We start from the raw sequence: 25,884 nt of genomic DNA, 5'->3' as shown, positions 1-25,884 counted from the left end.
TCTCTGAAAAACCTCCCTACCAGTTGGCCCAGTGATTCCACCCCTAGAATCTATCCTGTGGAAGTGTTTTAAAAGGTAGGTAGGAATCTCCGGGTAGAGATGTTCACCGCTGCATAACGATAAATAAGAAAAAACAAACAAAAAACAAAAACAAACGGAAAGGCAAAATCTAGCATAATTAGCTTCTGATTTAGCCACTGGGTAGAACAAGGCGGAGTGGAAGCGGAGGAGGCAGGCCTAAAAACGGGAAGTCAAGTACGATTTTGACTAAGTTTAAAAAACAGGCATGGGGAAAACCTGGTAGGAAATCCACCCCAGGGCTGCAGATGCTTTCCTCGACGGGGTTTTCCTCTGCTTCTGCGCTAGGCTCTCTAGGGGAAGCGGGGGTGGCTTTGGGCCCGGGAAGGAACAGCATGCGCGTGCACATGCAGACGCAGACGAGGAGCACATGCCCCAGAGCCAAGCGAGACACCGGTGCGCAGGTTCCTGCGGGGCGCTGGGAAGCTCAGACACGGTGCACGGACAGAAGTGCCGGGGCTCTACCTTTTCACACAGGGCAAGCACAGTTCCAGCTTGGATTATTGCAACCTGTTCTTCGTTTCTCAAATTCTAAAACACAAAAATGTGGGAAGGGCGTTTTACACTGGACCCCACATCCCCGTGCAGATAGCCAGCGCTGACCGGCTTTGACGCCCCTCCGAGAGGGGACCTCGGGGCTCGGCCCCCACTCTCTAAAGAGGCCAGCTTTCAAATGCAGCTGCAGCCCTGCCCTCTCTGGGGCCAGGACTTCTGGAGATAGGGCCTGTTCGAGCCAATTTTCTAAGGGGGCAAAAATGCCACGTCCTGCTTTCGGAAATCTGGAGGGATCCCGCGGTCCCCCTGGGTGATCCTTTGTGCGCGCCCTCATCCCTTGCAGGAGCGAGGGAGGAGCTAAATCCAGAAGCTAAGTCCGGAAGCCTCCCCTTCCCCCCCCGTGACGCCGCAACCCCCCGTGACAGCGTGACCCGCCCGTGACAGCGCGATCCCCCCGTGACAGCGCGGCCCGCCCACCCCCGCGGGGGCACGGCCAGACAGAAGCCTTACACTGCACGTGTCAGATCTCTTCGGTTAGGAAGAAACCAAACCCAAAGGGAAGGAAAGGCACACAGAGCACACCCAGGTGGAGACAAGAGCGCGCGAGCAGAAGCCGACCGGCATAGTTACCCCATTATCGCCAAGGATATCTAGCTTCTTCATAAGTTCAGAAACATTCACATCCTGGAAGAGATTTCCAACGTTCATTTTGCGGGAGGCGCCCAGCCCGTGCAGACCGGTCTCTAGCGCCGCGGCCTCGGCCTCGGCCTCGCCCGTCCCTCTCCCGGCGCGCGCCTCGGGGCCAGGAGCTCCCGGCAGCTCCTTCGGTCGAGGGAGAGAAGGCAGTGCCTGCCACTCGCCCGGCCCGCGGAGCTTTCCAGAAAGGCTCGAGAAGTCGCGAGGGTCAGGAGGACCCCAGCCCGCAGCCTCGTCTCCCGCCCACTCACTCACTGCGCGGGGCCGCGGGGCGCGGCGCCGCTCTGACGTCACACCCACGCCACGCCACGCCACGTCACGTCGCGTCGCGTCGCGTCGCGTCGCGTCGCGCGCGGGGTGGGTGCTGCCGTTCAGACCTGGCGCGCGGGCGAGTGCGGCTCGGAGGGCTCGCGGCCCAGAGCTGGGACGCGGCCAAGCTGGCGTGTGCCCTCAAAGCTGCGTCCCGCGGCTCTGCTCTTTTAACATGGGTGCAAATAGAGTGACATTGGGTGACCCTCTGAGAAACGAACTCGGCTTTCAAAATGCGGTGCGGGGGCCGGGCCATCTCTTTAACTCCGTTCTATGTCTGGCACAGAGGCACAGTCCCCCTTTACGGCTGCGCCTGGCCTTCGAGCGGGCCCCTGGCGGTCGGTTTAGCGGAGGCACCCCCCCAAGCACGCTACCTTAACTCCTTCCTGGTGACAGAACAGCTGGAGAGCGCTGCTGTTGTTCTCGGGGAAGGTGGTGATTTGGAGGTTAAAGGCTGGCGACCTCCGCTCTCTCTCCTGGAGAAAAGATTTGGTTTAAAAACAGAACTTTATTGGATTATTTACCACTTGCCATTTCCCCACGTTACGCAGCAAAAACCAAGGCATTCCAGTTGGCAAAGGTGTTACTAAAAGGCGCACAAACTACCATCTCCTGGTCCTCGAAGGCGCGCGCCGTGGTCCCACCTCTGCAGCGCACTGGATCTCCTGCGGAAATGTGTCTACTTCTTACCTACTCGGCTAGGAAGAAAACGTTAACAAGGTGTCATGTGTTTACCTGCTGCGAGATGGAAACCCAGGAAGCCACAGATCACCATCATCCAGTACTTGGTAAGAACGAGTGCGTGAAATCTCAACAGACAACATAGCCACCAGCCATGGCGTGTCCCCTGCACCCTGTGGCCCATCACTCTCTCATTGAATCCTCACAACCCCACGAGGCAGGCATTATCGCTTTCATAAACAGGGCGGCAGGACCAGGACACAAACCCCCCACTCACTTTTTTTTTTTTCCAAAATAATCTGCTGATTTCATTCACAGTCTTTTTTTTAATTGCACTAACACACCAGTGATCATTCTATCCCTGCCTTAGATTGATAGTCAAATCTCAAACACTAAGGAAGGAAAAGTAGGCATTTTCCCAGAAGAGGTACTTACTAATCAGATGTAAAGTGACATGTTTTTAAAAAGGACAGGAGAAGCCCAATTAATTACAGGGATATATTATATAGATCTGCCTTGAAAACTTGAGCAATGGACAGGCTAGCTTTATGGGAAGGCCAGCAGAGAAGATCTTTCTAAATCATACCTTTAAATCAAACTGCTTTTATTTTCTCAAAATTACAGTAAGATAAGTAAGCATGCGTTGGACCATTCCTGCAGAATCTAGTGACAGCACCCATCGGTCTCTTTAGTCACTCAACTAAGAAATGTAACCAAATGAGCACTAGCTTGGATGGTGGGACCTACGCAGATGCTCTTGGATAAGGCGAATGGAGACTGGGGGCGGGGGGGTGGGCATTCATTCAGTTGACTTCCCCAAAGCCCAACCTGGCTAACCTGGTTGGAAGCAGTTCAGGGGGAAAAGTTTATTTCTCTTCTTAGCCAAGAAGACCAAAATTCACAGTGGTTCCATTCTATGGATGTCTTCCTACCTACAACACTTAAATGGAGTCTCCATAGAAAAGGGGACAACAGAAAGCTCCTATTTTAATATGAACAAAAGTCAGAAAATTGGTTTCTAATGGCTCTGAAGGATGGTGGAGACACGTAAAGAAAATTCTAGCACACTGAGAAATGCTCATGGAAATCTCCTGAGAAAGACGCATGACAAAGCCCTGGGAAAGGCTTCCTCGCTGGCCGAAGTGTGAACAGGGACCTCGCATGGCTTCCGGCTCCTGCCTTGTGAATGGAAGACCCCGTTCACGCTCAAGCAAGAGTTGAGTTGCACGGTAACACTTGGTTTGGAGACATTCAGGCCACAGTCCATGCCAACACGACAAAGGACAAGATGGTAAGTTCTGGTGCAAACAACTTTAATGGAAGCCAGGAGGAGGAAACAGAACGGGAGGGACACCAGTGTCGCAAGGCTGCTGGCTTTCCCTGGGGCATCCGTGCATGCAAAGGCTTCAGCGGAGGGAGAGCGGGGCCACTCAGGTGCTCAGACAAACAGGTGCTCAGACAAACAGGTGCTCAGACAAACGAGTCACAAACCTAGGTGATGTTTAAAATGTGGATGGTTTTTAAATGGCAACAAACAAAAGAGATGAAGTTGCATTGCAACACAATGCTAGGCACCCGAGGGCGAGGTTTCAGTGGGAAGCAGTAAACCATCACTATTCTTATGCTGGATCCAACTCTGTACTGGGGACCTTACTGAAGGTTTGGAATGTGATGGTTACCCGTGAAAAGCATTCAGGCTCCCTCTGTGCTAATAGCAGTTTTGAGTTGCAGGTTGAGTTACAAACAGTAAGTTTTCAGTCCAGTGCAACCCCGTGTGACATCCAAGCCTGCATTCACTGGACGGGGATTTGGAACAACCATACGGGTTCTCTCAAATGCCTATATACAAATACCTCCCTCCCCCCTGCTTACTTACTTACCTGTGTTTATCTCGGCAAATAGAAAATGGGCCAAACTAGCAGTAAACACACTACAGAGTCAGTTGTGGGCCAGGTCGGGCCCTGCTCTTTCAAAAGGAGAGATTCCCTGCATGCAAGGTCACTAAAAAGGTGTGTTATTAATTGTAACAGTGCTTCTGTCCGGGTTTGCAGAATGCATACCAGGTGACTATGCATGCAGGAAAGAAGTAGTTATGGAAATGAAACACAAATAAAAAAGGCAAAATATTGCAAAAACAAATTATTTTATTAAGTGCAAAACAAGCCGTAGGCAATAAATAGATTAGCTCTGGTACATGTCCAAAGACTTCGGTGAGCATTCTCTCCAGAACATATTAAGGCAGTGAAATTATTCTGAACATACAGATTTAAAAAAAAGAAAAGGAAAAGGAAAAGAAAAGAAAAGAAAACAACTCTACCACGTCCCTTTACACATGCTGGAGGACATCTGGGAGCTTTTACATGAATTTCAGTTTGGGCTCAAAGAGAAGGTCTGCTCCGTTTGAGAGCGCACAACAGATAGAGTCTCTTACTTCGAGCTCCAGCACTCGGAACTCTAGCAGCTCGTTCTGGTCCTTCGCATCTTGCATTTCGTTCTTCAGCTGGCTCTCTTCCATTTCCAGTCTGTAAATCTAGAGCAGACGCACCTGTGGGTTAGTGGGCAGGAGGACCGCCGTCTCCACGGAGACGTGGCCTGCTTAGTGCAGATGGGGGGGGGGGTGCCTGCTCCATCCCTCTGGCCCCAGGCCTGGCCCGGAAGATGGGCTTCTCCACAGACTTGCTGAATAAATGAATGATGGGGAAACTGAGGCACAGAGCCACTAAGTCCCTTCCTGAGGTCAAATGTGAGGGAGGCAGGAGTGCAGCATGGGCGCTTCTGATCCCAAAGTCTGTGTGTATTCTTTTTGCATGCTGTCTTCCCCCCGCAACCCCCAGCCGCCAGGGTGATAACCCCGCCCCCAGACAGAGTGGGACAAACCACAGCAGAAAAGCATACACTGCTGTCACCCAACCAGAGGGCTCAGGAGAAGGCTTAGCACAAGCAGCTCTCGTGTAGGCACAAGTCTATCTGCGAAGGTGGGCTGCTTGGTCTGACGCCCACCGGGAGACCCTGGAAAAGCACCCTAATGGCTCCGTGGCTCAGTTTCTGTCCAAGGAGCATAAAGCTGCCCGTCCTCCTCTGGCAGCAGCCAGGACTGACTGAGAGAAGGCACAACTCCTTATCGAGGGCTTCCATGAGTCACAGCCACAGGCAAAGGCCTCTCCCTCCTCCTGCCTGGAGAACCAGAGGGGGTTCTCCACTGACGGGGTGCTGCGCCCCAGGGGACATTTGGAAACAGTGTGTTTTCTCCATGGCTCCTTAAATTTAGTGAGCAGGACCAAGGACACGGAATCTCTCCCAACGCACGGACTTGACCTGGAGGGCAGTGACAGGTCTTGTCCCAGGGCTCCAAATGCTACAGAGAAACGCAGGGAAGTGAGCGGCCACGCAGCTGGCCAGTGAAGAGCTGGGGCTGGACCAAGCCCCCTCCCAAGAGGGCAAGGCTGGGCTCATCCAGGGCAGGCATTCTAGGATGCTCAAAGACTAAGGCCTAACCTAGGTCTGTCTGGTTCTGCTAGTATGGAAGGTCTGAACAGAAAGTACACTGCCAGTTGCCGGGGGCTAAGGGGTGGGAAATAAGGAGGGACTACGAATGGGTACAAGGGACCTTTATGGGAGGCTGAAAATGTTCTAAAACTGCATTGTGGTGACGGCTGCACAACTCGGTAAATTTACTAAAACAAAACAACTCTGAATTGTGCACAAATAAGAAAAAAATAAAGCTAAAGTCTTGTCCCAAAGCATTAAATCTACTCCCCATGCTGTCTCGAGAAAGGTCTAGAAAGTTCCATGACCACAGAAGGAAGACAGGCTCAGCTTTGTCGGTACCATGGCCTCCAGTTCAGCAACTGAACCATGATGGCTTGAAGGCCTGCCCATCAACTGGCACCCTCAGTCCCCCCTGGTGGGAGGGGAAGGGCTCTGGAACCCCAAAACAATGGCAGAGGTGGGAGGGTGGAAGGAGGAATAGCGACCCTCACTGTGTCTGCAGGGTGATCTAAACCAGCTCTGCGGGCCTCGTCCCAGAGGACAGAACCAGGGCCAACGGCTGGGAAGCCCCAGGAATTGGGCTCTGACTCAAGGTAAGGGACAGGTCCCTCCTCTGAGAGCCGGTCAGGAGCCGGAGGGCTGCCACGGGGGCGCCTCTGTGGGCCTCTGAGGGCCCTGACTGTCCGGGCTCGGTGATTCTCTGAGGGGGCAGTGAGGGGATTGATGCCCACCTACCTTTTCCAGCAAGTCTTGGTTTGTTCTGATGAGCAGCTGCTTCTCTTCAACCCACTTGGAATCCTAAGAAAAAGCACTAAATATGTTCACACTCCTTGAAGCAAACAGGCAGCTAAAGAGCAAAGTGGTGTCGGTGACCAAAAGGCAATAGAAAACTCTGTATGGAAAGGTCAGAGAAAGGGACAGCGCTGGAAAGACATCATGGTCCCTCTAAACTGCTACACCCGAAAAAGAGAGCCGGCAGGTTTGTGGGGTGTCCCTTCCCCACGGCTCACACCCCCTGAAAGCACACAGAGTTCGCGCTGTGAGTGTCCTGGATGGGAAAGCAGCTGCAGAGGGACCGAATCGGCCCTGCAGACCCGCTCAGGCTTGCTCACCTCGGCCCGTGGGCTGGGACCCAGGCCACACCCCAAGGGTCTGCCCCTCACCCACGGACCTGGCATCATCACAGGGACGTGCTTCTGTGCCTTCTGGCCCCACTGCCCGTGATTCCCTAACGGCGTTTCTTTGCCTGGTCAGGTCCCATCCAGGGAAGTCCTGTGAGCACAGGGCACCAGGCCTCTGTTTCCACCATGGCATCCCCAGCACCTAGCACAGGGCCTGGTACACAGCTGGTGCTCAATAAATACTGGAGGATGGATACATGGATAAAGGAATAGGTGAAAGAACTTCCTTCTTCCTTTCTCTCAGCTCTGATGGCCTCCTGGGCTTCCTTCTACCAACATTTATCACCCTGTGTTGTCCCTGGGTTGACAAGTGTAGGCCCCACGAGGCTGTGAGTCCCCGTGAGGAGAGAGCCATGTTCCACTCATCTTTTTGCCTGGAGCAGACTGCCTGCAGCCGTCCCGCCCATCTGCATGCACATGACCCTTTGCAGTGTGACTTTGCAGCTCCTCCCAATGAGACGTGATGGCTACTTCTCCAACCCTGAAGTGGGGCGTGCTGGAGCGTGCGTTGGCTCCTGGGATATTCGCAAATAGGACTCAAGCAGAGGCTTGGAACATACTTATGCATTGAGGCCTCCCCTTTCTTCCTGTCCCCAGACTGCCAGGCAAAGAAGCCAGGTTAGCTTCCTTGAGAGTAAGAGGCCACAAGGAGAGATCTGGCCAACAGCAGGTGCCCATGCCCAGACAGGAGAGAGAGGCCATTCAGGCCACCTAGCCCCAGCTGATGTGTCGGCAAAGCAGCCTCGAGAATGACCCCAGGTGAGACCAGCAGAAGAACCACACAGCTGGGTCTAGCCCAAACTGCTGACCTACAGGACTGTGAGCAAATACAATTTTTGTTGTTTTAAACAACTAAGTTTTGGGGTGGTTTGTTACACAGTGATAGCTAACTGACACATTATCCCTGCACACCAAGCACAAAACTTGGTGTAGGGTAAGGGCTCTGGTGGCTGCTCCCTCAACAAATGGCCATTTGTTTTGTCCCAAACTGGCCCTTCCATTCAGCAGGTGCTGAGGGCAGATCCGGCCCGCAAACATAGGGCGAGCACTCTCGGGTGGGGGCGGAACGTAGTAGAAGACGACAGTCAGGCGACACGTGAGCTCAGGCTGCAAGAGGGGCCGAGGTCACTGGCAGGTAGAACAGGAGTTTGAGAACAGCCTTCTCTCCCACCTGGACTCTTCCCCGGCTGCTTCCTTCTCCCCATTCTGCCTCCCCCGTGTGTGAAGTATGATTACTACCCCGTTTTAAAGATGAGGAAAAGAGACAACGTCAGTTGCGTGGGTCACATAACACGTCAGGCAAGCCAGTCCCAGCGTGTTTGCCCTTCACCCCTCCCCTGCCTCTGTGGGGCGTTCTGGACCACGGTTACAGAAGCAGTACGCGGGAGCTGGCCACTCGCCAGCTCCGTCTGTGCCCAGAGCATCCTGGTCACCACCACCCAAGCCCTCGTGCCACTAACTGGGCACGAGGCCGAGTTCATTCTAAGCCACCTGTTCAGAACCCCGGACACCACCTTCCCTGAACACCCAGCCCCAGGCCCCGCGTGCCAGCCAAGGACCTCGGGAAACCCTCGCCAGCCCACCTCAGCCCCCACGGCCTGCCTGTGCACCGGGACCGTGGTGCCACCTGACTCCACCCACCCCCACACGGCCCTCGGCACCCTCACCATGAGGTGTGAGGGGGGGCCCCGTGACCGTTTGGGAGAAAGGCACGGAGGCAGCAAACCCGCCTTCTCCTGCCCTCTGCGGAGGAGGGCATGAAGTGGATGCAGCGGTTCCCAGATGGCGGTGCCTCCGGCACAGGATCCCTGAGTGACCCCCAGAGTGGGCGACCCCTGCCTCCAGGAGGGACAGACGGTGTACTGAGCAGGAAATAAACCTCACTGTGCTAAGCTGCTGAGAAGTTCCAGCTACCTCCTACCACAGAGAGAACAGCTGACCTGCACTGACTCCAGGTGGGCACTGCCTTTGGATGTTTCCCTCTGAGAGGCTGGACCACCACCCAGAGCCCCCTCCATGGTCTCCCCCAACCCAGGGCACGGGTCTGGGCCTGGGCTTTGCCTCCCTACTGTGTCCTGCCATCAGCCCGGCCTTGTCACGCTCAGAGAATGTGTGCATGGAGGCAACTCGACTCTGAGAAACTCAAGGGCTGGGATTTCCCGGGACAGAGTCACACACAGCGTGGAATCCTGAGGCACGGGCTGAGGGGCCAGTTCATTTTCACAACTAAACCCCGATAAATGAATGCAGCTTTCCTTCAGATTCAAGTCAAAAAGGATTCTGGTCACCACTTTGCTTTCTGAATTGTCTCCTGCTTTCACCCACTTGGCCAACAATGAAAAAGCCAAGTTAGAATTTCATAACATGTTTTGGTTTTTTAAAACCCTGCAAATAGGCACCTCAGCTAGGACATTCTCACCTGGGTTCGGCCTGGGTGTTTTTTTCTCTAATGTCTCTGGAGCAAACAACTCAGACCCATAGAGGGGGGACCCCCTCGGCACCAAGGCCACAGCGACACCACGAGGGGACAGACGTGCAAAAACCCCACGATCACTCCTGCTCACCTGTCCCTTCTCAACCAGTAACTTCTCCAAGTCTTCGATTTTGGCCTGACACCTCAGCAGGTCAGCTTGGAGCTGTTCCCGAGTCTGGAACGAAAAGGATCAAAAAGTGAGCAGGTCACCGGGAATGGGTGACAGAGGAGCAGCAAGGACCGTGCTGTAATCCAGGCCTTGGAAGCACGTCCATGCATGGGTTCCAAGGTGGCCTACCCAACTGCACGTATACGGTTTTTAAGAATGGAAGGGTCTCGAGACGTTGGTGGCTCTAACCCCCTCAATGTTATAGGTAATGACATGCAAGCCTGGAGCAGGGGTCGGCGTCCTCGAGGACGTGAGTGAGCCAGAAGCCAGGCGTGTCAGGGTTCCCCATCCCGGCTTTCTGATCAGTTTAGTGGCTGCCTTTACCAGCACTACCAGGCATGTTCTGTGGGCCCTTGATTGCCTGCAGTAAGGGCTGAAAGCCAAAACACCTCAAGGACCAGGCAGGTGTGTGAGTCAGGGAAGCCGACTGTGTGTGGGGTGTGAGGGGACGGGGAGGACTGTGGAACACAGCCCATCTCAGGGGAAATCACCACCTGGCTGCAGCCAAAGCTGCTACCACGTGGAACGGGAAGCCAGCCGCTGCCAGGCTGAGCGTGTTTTGAGCTGCCGAGAGAGGTCAGGAACCTGGATTTCTATGTGAAATCTCCTGATGCTTAAATGTTGGCAACTAGATGAAACTTTTAATAAAAACTACACGATTCAGCCCAAACCATGCCCAGCCCTTTACTTCCTCTGACCTATATAGGTTATAGGCTGAATCCTTTACTGTGGCACAAAAAGCTTCCCTCCCCACAGCCTCATCCGCCACCTCCAACCTCATGGGGCTGTTGCAGGAATGAGATCGGGAACGTGCTGGAACATGCTGGCCCCTGTGGTGTGCTCTCTGGGTGTCCCCTCCCTTTCAGAAGGAAGGGCAGGCACCTGCTCTATGTGACTCCCGGAGATGGGGTAAGGGCCAGTGAGTGGAAGTTACCGGAAGGCAGAGCTCAGCCCAGCACAATGGCAGGCATGGCCCAGACCTGGGAGGCCGGCAGGGACCGGAGTGCCTTGAGGGAGCACCCCCCCCAACAATCCCTGCATGGGCTCTGTGGGGTGTTCACAGCCTGGGAGGGGGAGGAGGGTGAAGTCTACAAGGCCACCACATCTGTGATTTTGTCACTGGGTCCTAAAGTCTGAATGCACTCCTACAAACAGACGGTACACATGATGTGTGCTAGACAACAGTATCGTTTCTTCCAGCAAGTCCTACCGTCACTCTGGTAGGTGCCCCCCAACACCTCTCAGAATCCCTTCCAAGTGTCACAGGCAAGGCGTGGAGACCCTGGCGGTCCACCCAGCCCCTTGTGGCCCTTGGGCCTGCGACACTCACCCGGGCCTCTCTCTCGGCATCCAGCGTCCCCCCGACCTGCTCCTGAAGCAGGGCATAGGCCCGCTGCAGGGCCTGGTACTCCCTGGTCAGCTGGCAGAACCTCAGGTCGGCCTCCTCCCTGGTGGTTGTCTTAGCGTCATGGAGAAGAAAGACATAAGGAAGCACGTGACTTGGTGTGGCTCCGAGTGCTGGGGTCCACTGAGACAGAAGCACACATCCAGCCCTCACAGCCGTGGCCAGTAATTACTTAGGGAACTGGTCACTGCCAGGATGTCACCGGGGCCCTGGAGTGACAGGCTGCGGCGGGGGGGAGATGCTATCCCAATCAACGACACCCTTCCCGGGAACTCATGGAACCCCGGGGGGATCCTTGAGTCGCGGGCAAGGGAGAAAGGGCAAGAGCACCCCAGAGCCAGCCCCTCCCACCAGCACTTCTCACTCTGGGAATTTCTCCGAAGGAGACAACCCCCTAGGAAGCAGAGGTACAGTACTGGACGGGCACTGGCGCATCGTTTGTAGTCATGGAAAGTGGGAACCACCCGTTATGCGGGACCTGTCACATCAAATGCGTCTGCGTGAGACATCCCCCGCTCTCACGAGAGATGGGGATGTGGAACACGGTGTTTGGTGCCCAGAGCTGCCTGTTACATCCTGGGGGTCACATGTGTCTGGTACGACCACGTTTTACTTGGGTTTCCTAGGAGAATTCAGCTGGGGGGTGCGTGGGGGGGGCAAGGACCACGCTGCCCTTTGCACCTTCGTGAACCCAGCTCACTCAGTGCCGCGGTCATGAACCTGCATGTGCGCGATGATTGGGAAATGTCAGGGTGGTGACTCGGCAGGAGAGGGCTTCCGGTGGTTTTTACCGCCCTCTGCGCTTGCCAGCACCCTGTGGTTACTCTCCTGTGTGACGTCATCTTCTTAATGAAAAAGCAGTTCATGCTATTTCCACTAGGTGGTGTGCCTGTGTGTGCGTGCACCTGTGTGTGCACGTGTGTGTGTGCATGTATGCATGCATGTGTGCTCCTGTGTGCATGCACATGTCCCTGTGCACACGCACAGGGGGACCAGGGACAGCCCACCACGCAGCAAGTTTAATTGCAAAGATAACAGCAAGGCGACAACAGATTTCCTTTGTGAGATCAGCCCCGGGGAAAGAAAGGGACCGCCACATGCTGCCAGCAGCCCCCCTTGCATTCTGGAGCCCCGCCCAGTGCAGGGCGACCTGCCCTCGGGGCTACGGGTTGTGATGATGCAGGCCCTCCAGGCTTAGAGCTTTAGGTGGGGGAGCGGCGGGCGGCTGTCAGGTGCCGGAGGCGCCCCCGCAGCGCCTCAGATGTGGGGTTGCTTACATCATCCAAGTCTTCCTCTGGCGTGGCTGGGGCCCTGTCCGTCCTGTCTGTGTTGCAGGATGTTTCTGACAATGTCTCCGAGTCCACGGACTCCTCATCAAATCCAAAAAATGTCTCCACAACATGCTTCTAGAAATGTTAAGTCAATGTGCATGACATCAGGAACGGACTCAAAATTGCTGAGTTCCCCTCCCGCACACCCCAGCCCATCACCCCCCGGGGCACAGGGGTGACTACACACATCTGAGCCCCAAAGGCATCCCAAGAGGCGGTTGGTGGGGTTCCTGATGGACTGGGTGGGAGAGGAGGTCAGAGCACACTGGCCTGACCCTGGCTCCTTCTGCAGCCACTTAGCCCCTCTGAGCACAAGCTTCCTTTTCCATCAGACAGACATGGAACCCCCCCACCTCACCCAAGAGCAAGGTTATGCGTGTGCTGTGCCCGGCATGTGGACCCTCGATGGGCAGCGTGTGTGTCCTACTAAGGAGGGGCAGCCGGGCCACATGAGATGTCTCATGCTACGCGCCAGACACAGGGAAAGGCTAAAAGGGCAGAGGGTCCACAGATGGACCCCAGGCTCTGACTGGCTGGTGAGCGTGTGGTCCAGGTCCTCAACCGGACCTGCACTAAAAGGCAATTTTTGTTTAACTTTTTATTAAGAAAACTTGGAACACTCATAAAATTAGAAGGAACAGTGTAAGGGACCCTCGTGCACCAATCACTCAGAGGCAATGTTAACACTCGGTGTGCCGGCTCCCTGGTTAGCCTACCTAGCACTTCTCCCACCCCAAATACCATGATATATGGGGCTTCATTGAGCGATTCACGCATACGTTCCTGCATTCATTCAGCAAACACTCGACTGAGCACTTCCTATGGGTCAGACACTGGATGAGGCCTGAGGAACACAACATGATTAAAACCAGCCATGCTCTCCCCCACAAGGAGCTTCGGTCCCCTGGGGACTGCAGACATTAACTGACAATCATCAGATCAATCTCCCTTGTTTTAGGAACATTGGCCTTTTTTCCCTCCAAAATAGCCCCCGAGAAAGATTTTTATTTCTGTTTACGATAGATGAATGCTTTTCATGACCATGAGGAAAGACCCATAACTAACTGCAGAGTCAGGCCCCAGGCTCCCACTGGTTCATCCAGAACTTGGCTCCTCCCAGAACCCCCTCCCCACTCCTCGTCCCACAGAGGGGTCAGCGCTCGTCCTGCACGTTGAGGGCACCCCCACCACTGTGCTTGTTGAAGCTGGTCTATGTCTGCACTCCCGGGCGCCCAAATGTAAAAGAAATGTGGCTGCAACCATAATCAATAACATAATTAAGAAAGAATTCAGCCATCAGGAAGGGAGAGGGAGACAGAGTGATTACTCTGTCCTCCTGTAGAGCTAGAGTTTCTGGAGAGGTTTTGCTGGAGGCACCCAGGAGGACAGGGGTTTGCTCATGAGGGGTGAGATTTGGGCTTTTGTATTCCCCACTGTGGCCCAGAGCCTGGCGCACTCAATAAATACCGGTTCTCAGATGCGTATTTGTGAACGTGTCTTTGTTAATGAACTCAAAGCTAAACTAACTTGTTTGCCCACAAAGAGTTTTTGGCTTGCACGGACAGCCCTTGCCCTCGTTCACACAGCCAGCACCAGCTGGGCAGGCACCTGCTCACACCCCAGGTGAGTTTAGCGGGTAGAACCGTGGGGACTGGGGCGCCTGGGTGGCTCAGTGGTTAAGCGTCTGCCTTTGGCTCAGGTCATGATCCCGGAGTCCTGGGATGGAGCCCTGCGTCGGGCTCCCTGCTTGGCGGGAAGCCTGCTTCTCCCTCTCCCACTCCTCCTGCTTGTGTTCCTGCTCTCGCTATCTCTCTCTCTGTCAAATAAATAAATAAAATCTTAAAAAGAACCGTGGGGACCTATTAGGCTCTGTCAATTTCAAATGATTCCTTCTCCAAGTAGAAGCTGGGGATAGTCATATATACTCCCATCTCCTCTCCAGAGGAGAGACCTCACTTGAATTCAGGTATCGAAAACTCTCCAGATGATTTCTGGGGAGCAGTGAGCGGCGGTGACATCCTGATGACGATGGCACCTTCAGGAGCGACAGCTATACCGCACTCAAAGCTCCTCTGCACACACACACACCTCACCTCCCTGAGCTCCAGGCTCCTCATTTTTCTGGGCAGCCATTCACCCACCTTATTTCTTGTAAACACTGCTAACTGCGAGGCCTCGGGGACAGGACTGTTTGGGGCGGCGCTGGCTGGCAGCCTTTGTCGACAGCCTATCCCCAGACCCAAGTGGAGCCCCCTGAAGTCCAATGTGGCCCCGGAGACCAAGACTCCAGGGCAGCATGCTGCAGTGTGGGAGGTGGGACACAGCTCTGACGGGGCATCAAGCACAAAAGGACACTCACATTATGTCTCTCTCCCAACAGGAGGTGAATCCGCAGACCCCCAGCACCCACAACTCCCTCTGAGGCAACGAGTGGCCTAAGAAGCCCCCCAACCTTGTACAACACATGGGTTGGGTTAGTTTGTTTCCTCGAAGGGTTAGTTTTCTCATTATATGGGAAGCCGAAATACACCACAGAGATGTATGCCTTTGTTAATAAAAGCAAGATAGAAAAAGACATTCTCACACTTAACGTGAAACTCTGGGGCTGTCTTCTTTGAGGCCATTGCCACCTCCCCCTGATGCCACATTTTCAAAATCAAGGTCAAATAGCACCTGCCTCCACGGAAGGACAGAATCACCTAGAAAACACTGCTTCCTCGAACGCTCGGCTCTTTAAGAAAGAGTCAAGCACCGGGGCAACTGTCTGGTTCCCAGAGTTGTCCACCTTTCTCAGATTCCCTGGGCATTTATTTCCCAGGAAAAGCCTCGGCTCCTGGCCACACACCTTCTGGGGGCTTGCTCCTCCAGATTTCCATCTTCTTTACCCCCAGAGTCCTGCCTTGCCCACTCCTTTTTATAAACCAATCCAAATGTTTAAGATGCCTCTGGGGCAAAAATGAAAAACAAATGTGTCTGTTCCGTTTACTCCTGGAACGGACAGAGGTGCTCCTTCTCAGCAGATGGAAAGGCCCCGAGGGGAAGAGAGGTACCTCCAAAATAAATCACCCTCCCCGGACTGCAGCCTCCGAGCCCCCTCGCTCCTCCCTGCCCGCGTCCCTTCCAACAGCCGCCTGCGTGGGCAGGGGCTCCCCAGCCCAGGGCCGTGTCCTTTCTCAGAACGGCCAACAGTCGCCCAGAGCCGGCAGCTTACCTTCATGCTTATAGGTCATCTCCTGGCAGCCGGAAAAGTACAGACACACCAGGGCACAGAGACAGAGAAAGAAGGAGAAGTACAGCACAAAGAGGATGTACTCCATTGCGGGGCACAGAGGCAGAGCCCACTAGCCCGCGTGCGCCCGGTGAGCCCAGAGCAGCCTCTCTGGCACCTGCTCCCAGGCCTCTCCAGCGCTAGGGGGAAGCACCGCTTCTCCCCTGGAACATTCTCCTCCCCTCCACCACGCCCAGCCCACTGTGTCTGAGGCTTCCTGCCGACTCCCGTGCCTGCAGCTCTGTGATCAGCCTCTGGCAGCCAGCTCCAGGGCAGATCCAGGGGCTGAGAGCAGCCGGTTTCCAAGATCTGGGCTGGCACCGTCGGCACCCAGGACAGCTTCCGCGCTGGTGCATTCTCTGGGGGCCGCCCTCCTGGCACTGCCCTGCCACAGGCCCTGGGTCCCTGGGCAAGCGCAAGGCCCCTGGGAACAGCGCTAGCAACCGTGACGCGGGGAGAGCTTTCTTCAGGCCCAGAGCCTCCTGCACTTGGGCAAGTTCTCTGTCTGTCCCCCGAGCACCCCACACGCAACCCGGACTAGCTAAACTCATGGGCTTCTCAGCAGTCCTATTTTATTTATACAGACTGAGCAAACCAGGATCCACACCTGGGGCGCCCACGGGAGCCTGCATTTCTTGGAGAAGCTTCTCTCAGCAGAACAGCAAAAGTAAGATCCCGCACATTGGAAAAAATAGATCGATAATACCATTAAAAAGGAAACTGCTATACTTGGAAAGATATTCATGCCATATTAAAAGGCAAAGGACCATCACAAAAAGAAAAATATAGACAATCAGGTTCATATGTATATTTCAATTGTAATAATGCTTGATACTCTGCTCCTCCCAAAGTATCCATGATATGAGCTATGTAACCACATCATAGCCTTTCACTCATGTTTCCAAATAAGCTCCCCCCCTCCACCCAGGCGGAGTTGGGACTAGCTCAGGAATGAGCCTGTAACCAACCTGAGCCAAGGAGCACCAGCCCTGGGACTTTTGCTGGAGCCACTGAGGAGAGATGCCCTCCCGCCACAGAAGTTGCTAGGCAGGAGTAACGCCAGCTTACAGCTGCTGAAGCCAATCGGGGCACCACATGGGGAGAGCCTGCCTGAGAAAGAGGCCAGCCCATGGGGAAAGCAGAGTAGAAAGGGAGAGAGACAGGTTCCGGGCAATATTGTGTAAGCATCTGGATCCAGCTGTGCCTGCAACCAGCTATCTCTGGACTTCTCAGCTATTTAAATTCCTTTCCTTTCTTAAATGACTTTTAGTTTTTGACACTCACAGTAAAGAGAATCTTGGCTAATGGGAGAGGGGGAGATAATCCCAGAAATTATGCTATCTGCAAGCTGAGTTTGCTCAGAGGCTGGCTGGTGACAGAGCTGTGGGGAAGGACAGCCCAGGAACGAAGTCGAGTGGAAACAACCCTACAGAGAAAATAAGATTCCTTTAGCCACTTAGAAATGGAAAGCGTGGCACATGATGACAAATGCCCAGGAGCCCCAGCCACGGAAGGTGGTGTGCTCTGTCTTCTGTTCCAAAGCAACTGCCACCACAGAGCGGCAGGCTTGGCCTTGGGGGACACAAGGTCAAGTGTGGATAGGCCCCAAGCGTCTGATGAGAATGGATGCAGGAGCCCCTGCAGGGTGCAGGAGGACCATGAGTGACCTGCCATAAGGGATCCGCCCAGGCATCAGCTGCTTCCTGGTGACAGCAGCCCCAGGGGCCATTCGGGGACGAGGGGCCCCCGGCACTGACACTTGGGCCCCAGGAAGGGCGGTTCTTCCCACGGCGCTCTGATGTTTCTCAGCGATCTTCCCGGCCTCTCACAAATGATGGCTAGCTACTGTCTAAAGGGCATCGAGAGCTCACCTCGCTGTTACCTGTGACGGCCTCTCTTTTGAAAAAGGTGACACGAATGAGAACCAGGGAAATGAAGAGCAGGGCCTGGGAATCTGCATTCAACAGATCCGCCAAAGGAAAGCTACTGACGTAAGGGGAAGGGAGAAGGAAAAATCATAATTTATGGATCCCTGACTACATGCCAGACACAGAGCCAGATGCTCTGTTTGGTCTCCTGGATGGGACAATCATGGTGAGAGCCAGGAAATAGGCTCCCCGAGGTCAATGCCACATGGCCTGGAGCCAGACCTGACTCTCACGTGGCTGCCAGGCTACAGGGTCTCAGCCTCTCCCCAGATCCCAGCCCCACTTTAACCAAGGCGCGTGAGCCAACCGTGATGACTTTAGCCATGCTCATGCACTCGGCTCTCTACTGAGACACGACTCCATGTTGCCGGACGGCAAGTTTTCCAAAAGCAAACCCGCCTCCCACCCCAAGGCAGAGGCTCTGTTTAGGTTCATCCGTGATCCTGGTCCTTCTGCAGAGCGAGCCCGCCCTCCCCACACGGGGCCTGGGGAACCACTCGGGGTTCTCCTGCTACTCCCTGTGAAGGGCTGAACGAGCAGCGTGCTGGGGCAGAGACGCCCGCACCAGTCCTGTCCCCGGGAGCACAGTGAGACAGGGTCAGCGGCCCTCAGGGTGTGACGGTCTCCCTGGGATGAGGATATCACGGCCCTGCCATCCCTGCAAATGTAGCAGATTGGGGTGTGGGCGTGGAGCTGGAGAAGCCCCTCCAGGGGAAATGCAGAGTCCAGGGACTTCCAGAAAATTCTGGCACAAAAAATTGGGCCAAACAGAGGCCCGGGCAAAGTGTGGTAAAGCCCACGGATGTGCAACGGACAGGGCTCGAGGGAGGCATTGAAGGGGAGAAAGAAACTACTGAATCCCAGCAGCCTCTGGAAGGGAAGAGAGGGAAGCCACCCAGGCCCAAGAGATAACCCTGGGGGGTTCAAAACCTGCTCAGGTCCCCATCTGGCCCCGGATAGTGCCAGGAGAAAGTACGAGCATGTGGGGGAAACTGCTCTACCCTGAATCTTGAGAAAAAGAAAAGAGGCTGTGGGTCATAGAAACAGTAAGTGGAAACGATCCTGAACCAGCTCAGAAAAATTCCCACGGAGACTCCCAAACTCCGCCTTCTAATGTCATTGAACTATTTCAATTAGTGACCGAACATCCCCATCCTTTGAGATGGTCCAGTGTCATGCCAACGCACTTTACCTGTAAAAGCAATTTGCTTATTCAATCAACAGCTACACAGGGACACCTACTCTGTGCTGAGACAGTGAGCGGGGCGTGGTGAGCGGGACACAGCCACCACTCTCCTCACCTGTGTCCATGCAAGCCCAGCAAACCCCAAGTCCGTTCTAGGCCTTTGTAAAGTTCTCATCCCACGAGCACATTCAGAAATGGGAAAAGGGAAAACAGAATCCTTCCTTACTCTGCGAATTCTGATATAGGCTTGAAAAACGGAGTCAGGGCTCAACAGTGGGTCTCCCGAAAACCCTCCTTGGAAGCTTCCTGGGTGTATAATGCCGCAGTATGTCCGGTTCCTCAGTCAAGCCGGAGGCCTTTCGACTGTTGCTTTTTCAACATGCCCCGTGATGCCCATGGCCTTCATGCACATTAATGGCAGCCATGCAAAATGATGCGTCTCTTCCGTACAGCACAGGGGGTCCCGCGTTCTCCACCAAAGCCTTCACACCCTGTGATCCATAGCCCACCTTCTGGGAATCTACCCATGGGGACAGTCCAGACCCTGGACACAGCTTCCTGGACAAAGGGAGGCCACTGCGGTGGCATTTGCAGAAGCAGAATGTCCAGTCACTTCATGGAACGGGCAGCACTCAGGGACAAGAGGAGACCTGGCCCAGAACAAGCTGTCTACGTAGGCATAAACACACTCACTCACTCACTGCAACAGCACTGAGAGCTGCCAGGAGCTGAAAGCTAACGTGCCCGGCCCGGAATGGTGAACACATTTATGGCCCATCTACTCAACGGATTATGTAGCCATAAAAATTTCTATTTTTGATGACAGAGTCATAACATGGATACATGCTTCGTAGTACAATGTTAAGGGGGGAAAAAAAAACACCAGAAAGCAAAATGGATTCTATAGTTATAGTTATGTTATTAAGAAAAAGAGGGGAGAGAACAAAGGCTTGGGGGGTGTTGGGGGGGGTTTGCCTTAAAATGCCCTTCGTCCACCTTGACTTGGTGGTGCAAGCTTGGCCTTTGGGGCCCAGACTTGAGTTTGAACCCCTGCCTTGTCAATCCACTTTGTCTCTTTGAGCTATTTCTATGTTGTGTACCCGCATGCTTCCCGTAGCCGTCAAATGGGAAAAACAACGCTGACCTCACGGGGTTGCCGAGAGGATGAAATGGGGCGGTGTATGCACCACCACTTAGCCAAGTGGCCAAGTTCGGCCCACAGATAGATTTTATTTGGACCACAGATTTTGCCAACATTTAAAATCCTCAGATTTTATATAAAATAAGGTGCTTTAGGGTGAACTGGGTCCCCCCAAGAAGGACATGTTGAAGCCCTATCCCCAGTACTCCATTAACATGAGGTCATAGCAGAGCAGGGCGGGCCCCTGATCCCATACAACTGGTGTCCTTATAAGAAGACAGCCATGGGACGGACGCACAGGGAGGATGGCCTCTGACTGCAAGAGCAGAGGGTGGGGTCATGCAGCTGCAAGACCAGGAATGTTAGAGTGCCGGGAAATCACCAGAAGCTAAAAGAGCCCAGGAAGGATTCCCCTATGGGTCTCAGAGGGGGCTCAACCCTGCCGACACCTTGACCTTGGACCTCCAGACTCCAAAACTATGAGACAATATGTTTGCATTGTTCTCGCCGCCCCCCTCCCCCCGCCGGGATGGGGTACTTTGTTACAGCCACCCCAGGAAACTAATGCAGAAGGGTCCCCACTTCCCTCAAACCCCTGGAATGTGTGACATCTGCTGCTGGGGGCTTGGGTCACCACAGGCCCCAGGGCTCCCTACTGCCACTCCGATATGAAAGCCTCAACATTGGTGGCTATGTGTAGCACATCAGCACCGCTGTTTTCTTGAGAGAAGAGAAATGTTTCAGGACCCTATCTCTATCCAAAGACAAACCAGGAGGGACATCCAGTTCAACAGAAGGGAGAGCAGACCCACGTCTTCGTGGCAGTGAAAAAAATGTTCACAGGTTTAAATGCAAACCAAGTCTTTTTTTTTTTTTTTTTTTTTTACACCTGCCCCAATTTACTCTTTTCATTCCAGCCCGGTCCCTGTGGCATCGAATGTTCCCGGCCAGCACTGCTCTCTCTGCCAGGACATTTGGGCACTGTCTTTACAAGAGCACATTTTCCAAAGAGAACGGTTCTGCGTTATTCCAGAAAAATCCCAAAGCTCCTGACTTTGTCAGAACAGGATATAAGATGTTATAAACCAAGCCTGAGCGCCCTTTAAATCCTTCAAAAGGTCTAAGTATTTATGCTTTTAATTTTCGGTGAGCAGCCCCTGAGGCCCACATACAGAATCCATCGGTAAGTTTTCCATGAATAAATTACATTCGCTGGCCCATGGCCATAACCGATGATGCTTTGAGAGACGCCGTAACGGCTTTCTCCCCATCAGACATGCGGAGACATGAGTGTCTCTGCCTCGAGGACCCCCTATGGATTGCTCACATTTCCCTGCTCCTGGACCATCCGCCCTGCAGCCTGGGCAGGGCCACAAAGCGGGACAGATGCACCACTGCGGGCTTACCTTGGGGGGCTTCAGACTTTTCCCGCGATGTCTTTTGGAGCGTAGGAGCCGTTCCCTCTCCTAGAAGGAGACACACCTGTTGGCATTTGCAGCCAGCTCACATCACACCAGCCAACCCACCGGCCCTCACCCCGTGCCTGCCTGTCCGCACTGGGCGTGGGTCAGTCCAAGTTCTGAGCACCGGCGTGATGGCCGCTTCCCAGAACTGCAAACTAGGGGGCCACCCGGTTTACTCAAGTCCTTAACAAGACTGGGACTGTCTTGAGAAAAATCCCCAAATATGCCAATCCTGAAAGCCCCAGCCTGTGTGCTTTGGGGGCTGGAAGCTATAAAGCCCTGGGCAGTGTGGACTAGTGAGGTCTGCAGCCCAGGATGAAATAGCTTGTGGCTGAGTTCAGACTGAGCTGGGACCAAATCCCCAGGGACCTCCTCTGGACCAGGTGATGCACTTTATTCCTCTGACTTCAGGTTCTTCCTTTGCTCTACGGGGCTAGAACCCACAATGCAGTGTGGAGGCTGTGGCCACCTGGTGGCCGCCGTCAGGAAGAATGGTGTCTGCAGAGCAGTAGAAGGTGTGCAGCCTTCTATCCCAGGCAAAACCAGGACATCTCTCCCTCCTAACCAAGCCCTGCTTTCCCCCTTGGCTGCCAAGAAACCCAGAGACAAATCTGGTGCTTGGTTCCAGCCCCTATGGTCCACCTACTTGTCCCTCCTCATCTCAGTGGATGTGACTATCTGTATTTCCTCTAGTCTCTGGTTTATTATTCCTTTTTCAACTGTATCATCATTTTATTGAAGGTGTGTTTATCTTATGCTGTATCAAGTCTGTGTAATGAAGAGAGATGAGAGGATGGGTGGACAGATGGAAGGAAGAGGGATGGAAGAAAGGAGGGGAGGGTGGGAAGGTGGATAGATGGATGGATGGAAGGAAGAAAAGAGGGAAGAAAGGAGGGGGGGATGGGAAGGCAGGTGGATGGATGGAAAGAAGAAGAGATGGGAGGAGGATGGGAAATGGGAGTATGGATGGATGAGAAGAAGGCTGGAGGGATAGAATGGATTAGTGGGTGGAAGGAAGGAGAGAAGGAGTTAAAGAGAGAGGAAGATAAGCCAGCAATGTGACCTGGACAATTATGGTCAAAGCTTCTTCTAGAATTTTCATCACTGGTTTGTCTACACTTTGAAGACCCATGAATGGAACCACCACATTCCCTCTTGGGCAATAAGAACACGCTTTGCTTCTAAGATCCAACTGAAGCTTAATACAAATGCTCCCTTATGATGCCTAAGCTCCTTTCACAGTCAGCTGGAGAATTCTCTGGATATAACACTCTACCTACTAAGACATACTCATCTCCCCTTAATCTTACACACACAGAGTCTTAGTAAGCCCTTCCAATTCTAGTCTGATTATAAGGTTCAGGCTTTCAAGTTCATGGTCTGCGACAACTGAGCTAAAAGAAAAGAAAAAAAAAAAGACTTCTCAGGGACAAATCGTGCCCACTCTGTAGAGGCCAGAAGACTCATTCTCAAAACTGATGCTTCCTCTTAACGACAGCAAATCAGGGAGAAGATTTGAGAAAAAGAGTAGCCATGGAAACGGCTCCCAGTTTATACGAAGTCCAGGCTGCTTTGGGGCCGAATAAAGCAGGGAGGTGCGCGGGATGAGCTCCGCGAGGCCCCGCCCGCTTTAGCAGCTGCGCCCTGGAGCCGCCACGCCGTTCCTGACATCGTGTCCCCTGGCGCCACGCCAAGCACAGACATACCAGTGAGAGGTCGTCGATGACATGCCGCTGCTCCAGCACCTGCAGCCGCAGGAACTCGATCTCCTGCTCGTCCCTGGTCAGGCTGAGGTCATTCAAGGAAGTGTGTCTCTTCAGAGACGCCTGGGCAGACAGCTTTTCTTTCTGCAGCCAGAGGGAGAGAGGAAGGATGACGGCCAGCCGGTCCCCAGGCTGGAGGAAGCGACAGATACAGACCAGAAGCCAGCATGGGGCCCGGCCAGCAGGGTCCACTGCTGAGAGAAAGGGCTGGGCAGGCACGGGGCTGGGAGGTGGTCACCCAAACCGGGCCCTGGAAGCTGGACGAGGAAGCTGGGGAGGCAAGCCCACCACCGGTGATCACACACCCTCACTCCTGGGCCTGCTGGGGACACCGGGACGAGGGCCTTGCACCCCACAGAGCCTCAGTCTCGTTGCTGTAAATGGGGTGACTCACCCTACCTTGGACAATGAACCTCAGACTCTGGCACAGACCATCACAGACCAGAACCGCCCTGACCACAAAGACGAGCCACTCTTGTCGGAGAGAATGCAAACTCCTTATGCAGAGAAAGCCCTTGGAGCAGAAATGGCCATAGCTTTTCACCTAGTAAGCGTGCACTAGAACCAGGTACGCTGGGAGGCCTTGCCCTGCCACCACTCCATCCTCCAGACAACCCTCGATGCTGGTATTGCCATCCCCACTTTCTGGATGAAGGCACTGAGGGGCAGAGGGAATGAGGGGTGCATCTAAGGCCGCGGGGGTGGCAGGCAACAGAACACAAGTCCGGCCCAGCTGCGGGGCACTGAGGGCCCAGAGAAGTGGGAGCAGGGGGGATGGGCGCGACTGAGACCCTCATGAGCTTCCTGGGGGAGGCAGGGGCCGCGGGGAGAACATGGACTATGAGGGTCAGGGCTGGAGAATCCCAGACGGACACCAAAACTTGGGGCTGGTGGTCCCAGGTAGCCAATGACTCACCATTTCCACATTTTCCCTTGTGAGGTTCTTGATTTTCTCCTCCATCCTCTGGATGCTCTGCAGCAAATCCTCATTCTTCTTGTTCATTCGCTTGTTCTTCTCCACAAGGGGCTTCAGCTGGACCTCGGTCTCCCGGGAACGTTTCAGCTACGATCAGAAAGACACAGAAGGCCGGTGGCTTTAACACCCAGTGAACTGCTGACGTCACACCATGGAGGCCGGCAGAGATCCAGCCTGGGCCTTCCTTGGGACTGGAGCTGCCACTGTTAGGACCACATTTCCTGAATGGCACAAACCTCCAAAAAGATCCCACAGACACCTGGCTTCCAAACACAATGTCCTATGTGAGGCTCAGAGGGCCCTGGTTAAGGCAAGAGAAGGAGGCTGCAGCCCAACAGGGAGGCTCACAGATCTGCCTCAGGGCCCCCTGTCCACTAGTCTGCACTTCCTCCACCTCTGGGCATAACCCCCAGGGGTCAGGAGTCACAGGCATAAAAGTCAATCCAGTGACCTAGCCGCTCTTGGCCACCATTCTCCCCCAAAGTGCAGACCTAGCAGAAAGCTCTGCCTTCTTCGGGCAACAGGGAAGGCCTGGGCACCACTCATTGCCAGACTCCGTGCTGGGGATACAAAGATAAGTAGGGTGGGCATTAGCCCTGGAGGCGCCCCCCGAGTCTTGACAACTGGCAGGGTATCCTTCCAGTCTCTCTTGTCTGATCGGCATTGGGGGAGCCCCTCTTGAGGCTGGGGCTGGGTCAAAGGATGGCACAACAGGGTATCCTCCCAGTGGATGGAAGAGGAGGGCAAAGTCAGTAAAGGAGGAATGAACATGGTGAGATAAGAACACAGCTCGCTCAGTGCAGAGGAAACACAGAATGTGGGGTGATGCTCAGAGGAAGCGTGGGCACAGCGAGGCCTGGCTGAGGGATCTGGAGAGCTCTGTCACTTAGTTTCTACCCCTGGACCTTGAGGGCTTCGAAGAACGAGCCCTCTGTGGTCAGATCTGCCTTCTAGAACAAACTGTGGTAAGCCTCGCCGGGCTTATTCAACCCTCCCCACAACCCGAGGACGGGGTCCCATCCCCATCTCCCAGACAGAGAACCTGACTGCAAAGAGCCAGGGCGCTGTGCTCCTAGCCACACAGAAAGTCCTGGAACCGAGAATCAAGCTCATGGACTGACCGCAGATCCCTGATTTGGGGGACCAAGCTGTCAAGGAAGATAAAAAAGTCGGAGAAGCATCCATTCATATATAAAATGGACCTTTGATCCATGGGTTCTTCTTCTGGAAATGTACTCCATGCAAAGGAACCTGATCAGCCTAGAGATCCGCCAGTAAAGGACTGAGTGAATGACCCACGGTAGGTCCGCATCGTGGAGTGTGGGCTGCTGAGCAGACAGCATCAGTCAGCATGTCCTGCTGGGCAGGGCTGTAACCCACAAAGCAAGTTGCAGAACAATAATACAGAGGGGAAATAGCCCATTCATAACTGTAAAACAACAACAGAAAGTCCCTTAGGGTGTCGATATGTTTACACGAGCATTAAAACCATGTAAGAACCACCTCAAAGAGCTAAGGGTAGTTATTTCATGATTTTAAGATCAAAGTGCTGGCTAGCTGGTCGATTTCTGCTCTAAACACTTCAGGGTGCTCCGAATTGTTTCAAGCAAGCTACATTTGTTTCTAATCTTCTTAGTAAACTATTCTGTAGCCCACAAGGGACTTTTTTTTTGGTTCATGAATATTTACGTGGAAAGCGTACATCTAATATTAGACATATGGTCTGATTAAAGCCATTTAAAAATATGCCTTTAAAAATACTTGAAGGAAATGAATTAATCTTGATCCTGTTACAATTGTGAAAAGGTTGGGGCGCCTGGGTGGCTCAGTTGGTTAAGTGTCTGTCTGCCTT

The 25,884-nt window shown here is 53.9% G+C and overlaps 1 protein-coding gene across 4 annotated transcripts in view; it reads right to left on the bottom strand.

The window, feature by feature from the left end:
* The window catches only part of JAKMIP1 (janus kinase and microtubule interacting protein 1), a 64,131-nt gene that overhangs the window by 19,518 nt on the left and 18,729 nt on the right, over positions 1-25,884 (bottom strand). For 2 of the 4 annotated variants that reach the window (XM_045879489.2, XM_045879490.2), the window contains exons 5-15: positions 23,973-24,119; positions 23,000-23,140; positions 21,237-21,296; positions 12,254-12,382; positions 10,902-11,030; positions 9,494-9,577; positions 6,484-6,546; positions 4,691-4,789; positions 1,953-2,054; positions 1,204-1,257; positions 544-609 (exon numbers count right to left, since the gene is read on the bottom strand). In XM_045879489.2, coding sequence (XP_045735445.1) covers positions 544-609; positions 1,204-1,257; positions 1,953-2,054; positions 4,691-4,789; positions 6,484-6,546; positions 9,494-9,577; positions 10,902-11,030; positions 12,254-12,382; positions 21,237-21,296; positions 23,000-23,140; positions 23,973-24,119 — 1,074 coding nt within the window. Of the gene's footprint in view, positions 1-543; positions 610-1,203; positions 1,258-1,952; positions 2,055-4,591; positions 4,790-6,483; positions 6,547-9,493; positions 9,578-10,901; positions 11,031-12,253; positions 12,383-21,236; positions 21,297-22,999; positions 23,141-23,972; positions 24,120-25,884 lie in introns of those variants that run through there. The other 2 variants (XM_045879491.2, XM_045879492.2) reach the window with 2 other exon arrangements.

This window comes from Mirounga angustirostris, unplaced genomic scaffold (assembly GCF_029215605.1).
Source record: "Mirounga angustirostris isolate CCGP_5_RB_7025 unplaced genomic scaffold, mMirAng1.0.hap1 SCAF_2, whole genome shotgun sequence".
Lineage (NCBI taxonomy): Eukaryota > Metazoa > Chordata > Mammalia > Carnivora > Phocidae > Mirounga > Mirounga angustirostris.
Note: the sequence above shows the minus strand (reverse complement) of the source record. Positions and strands in the feature narration are given on the sequence as shown.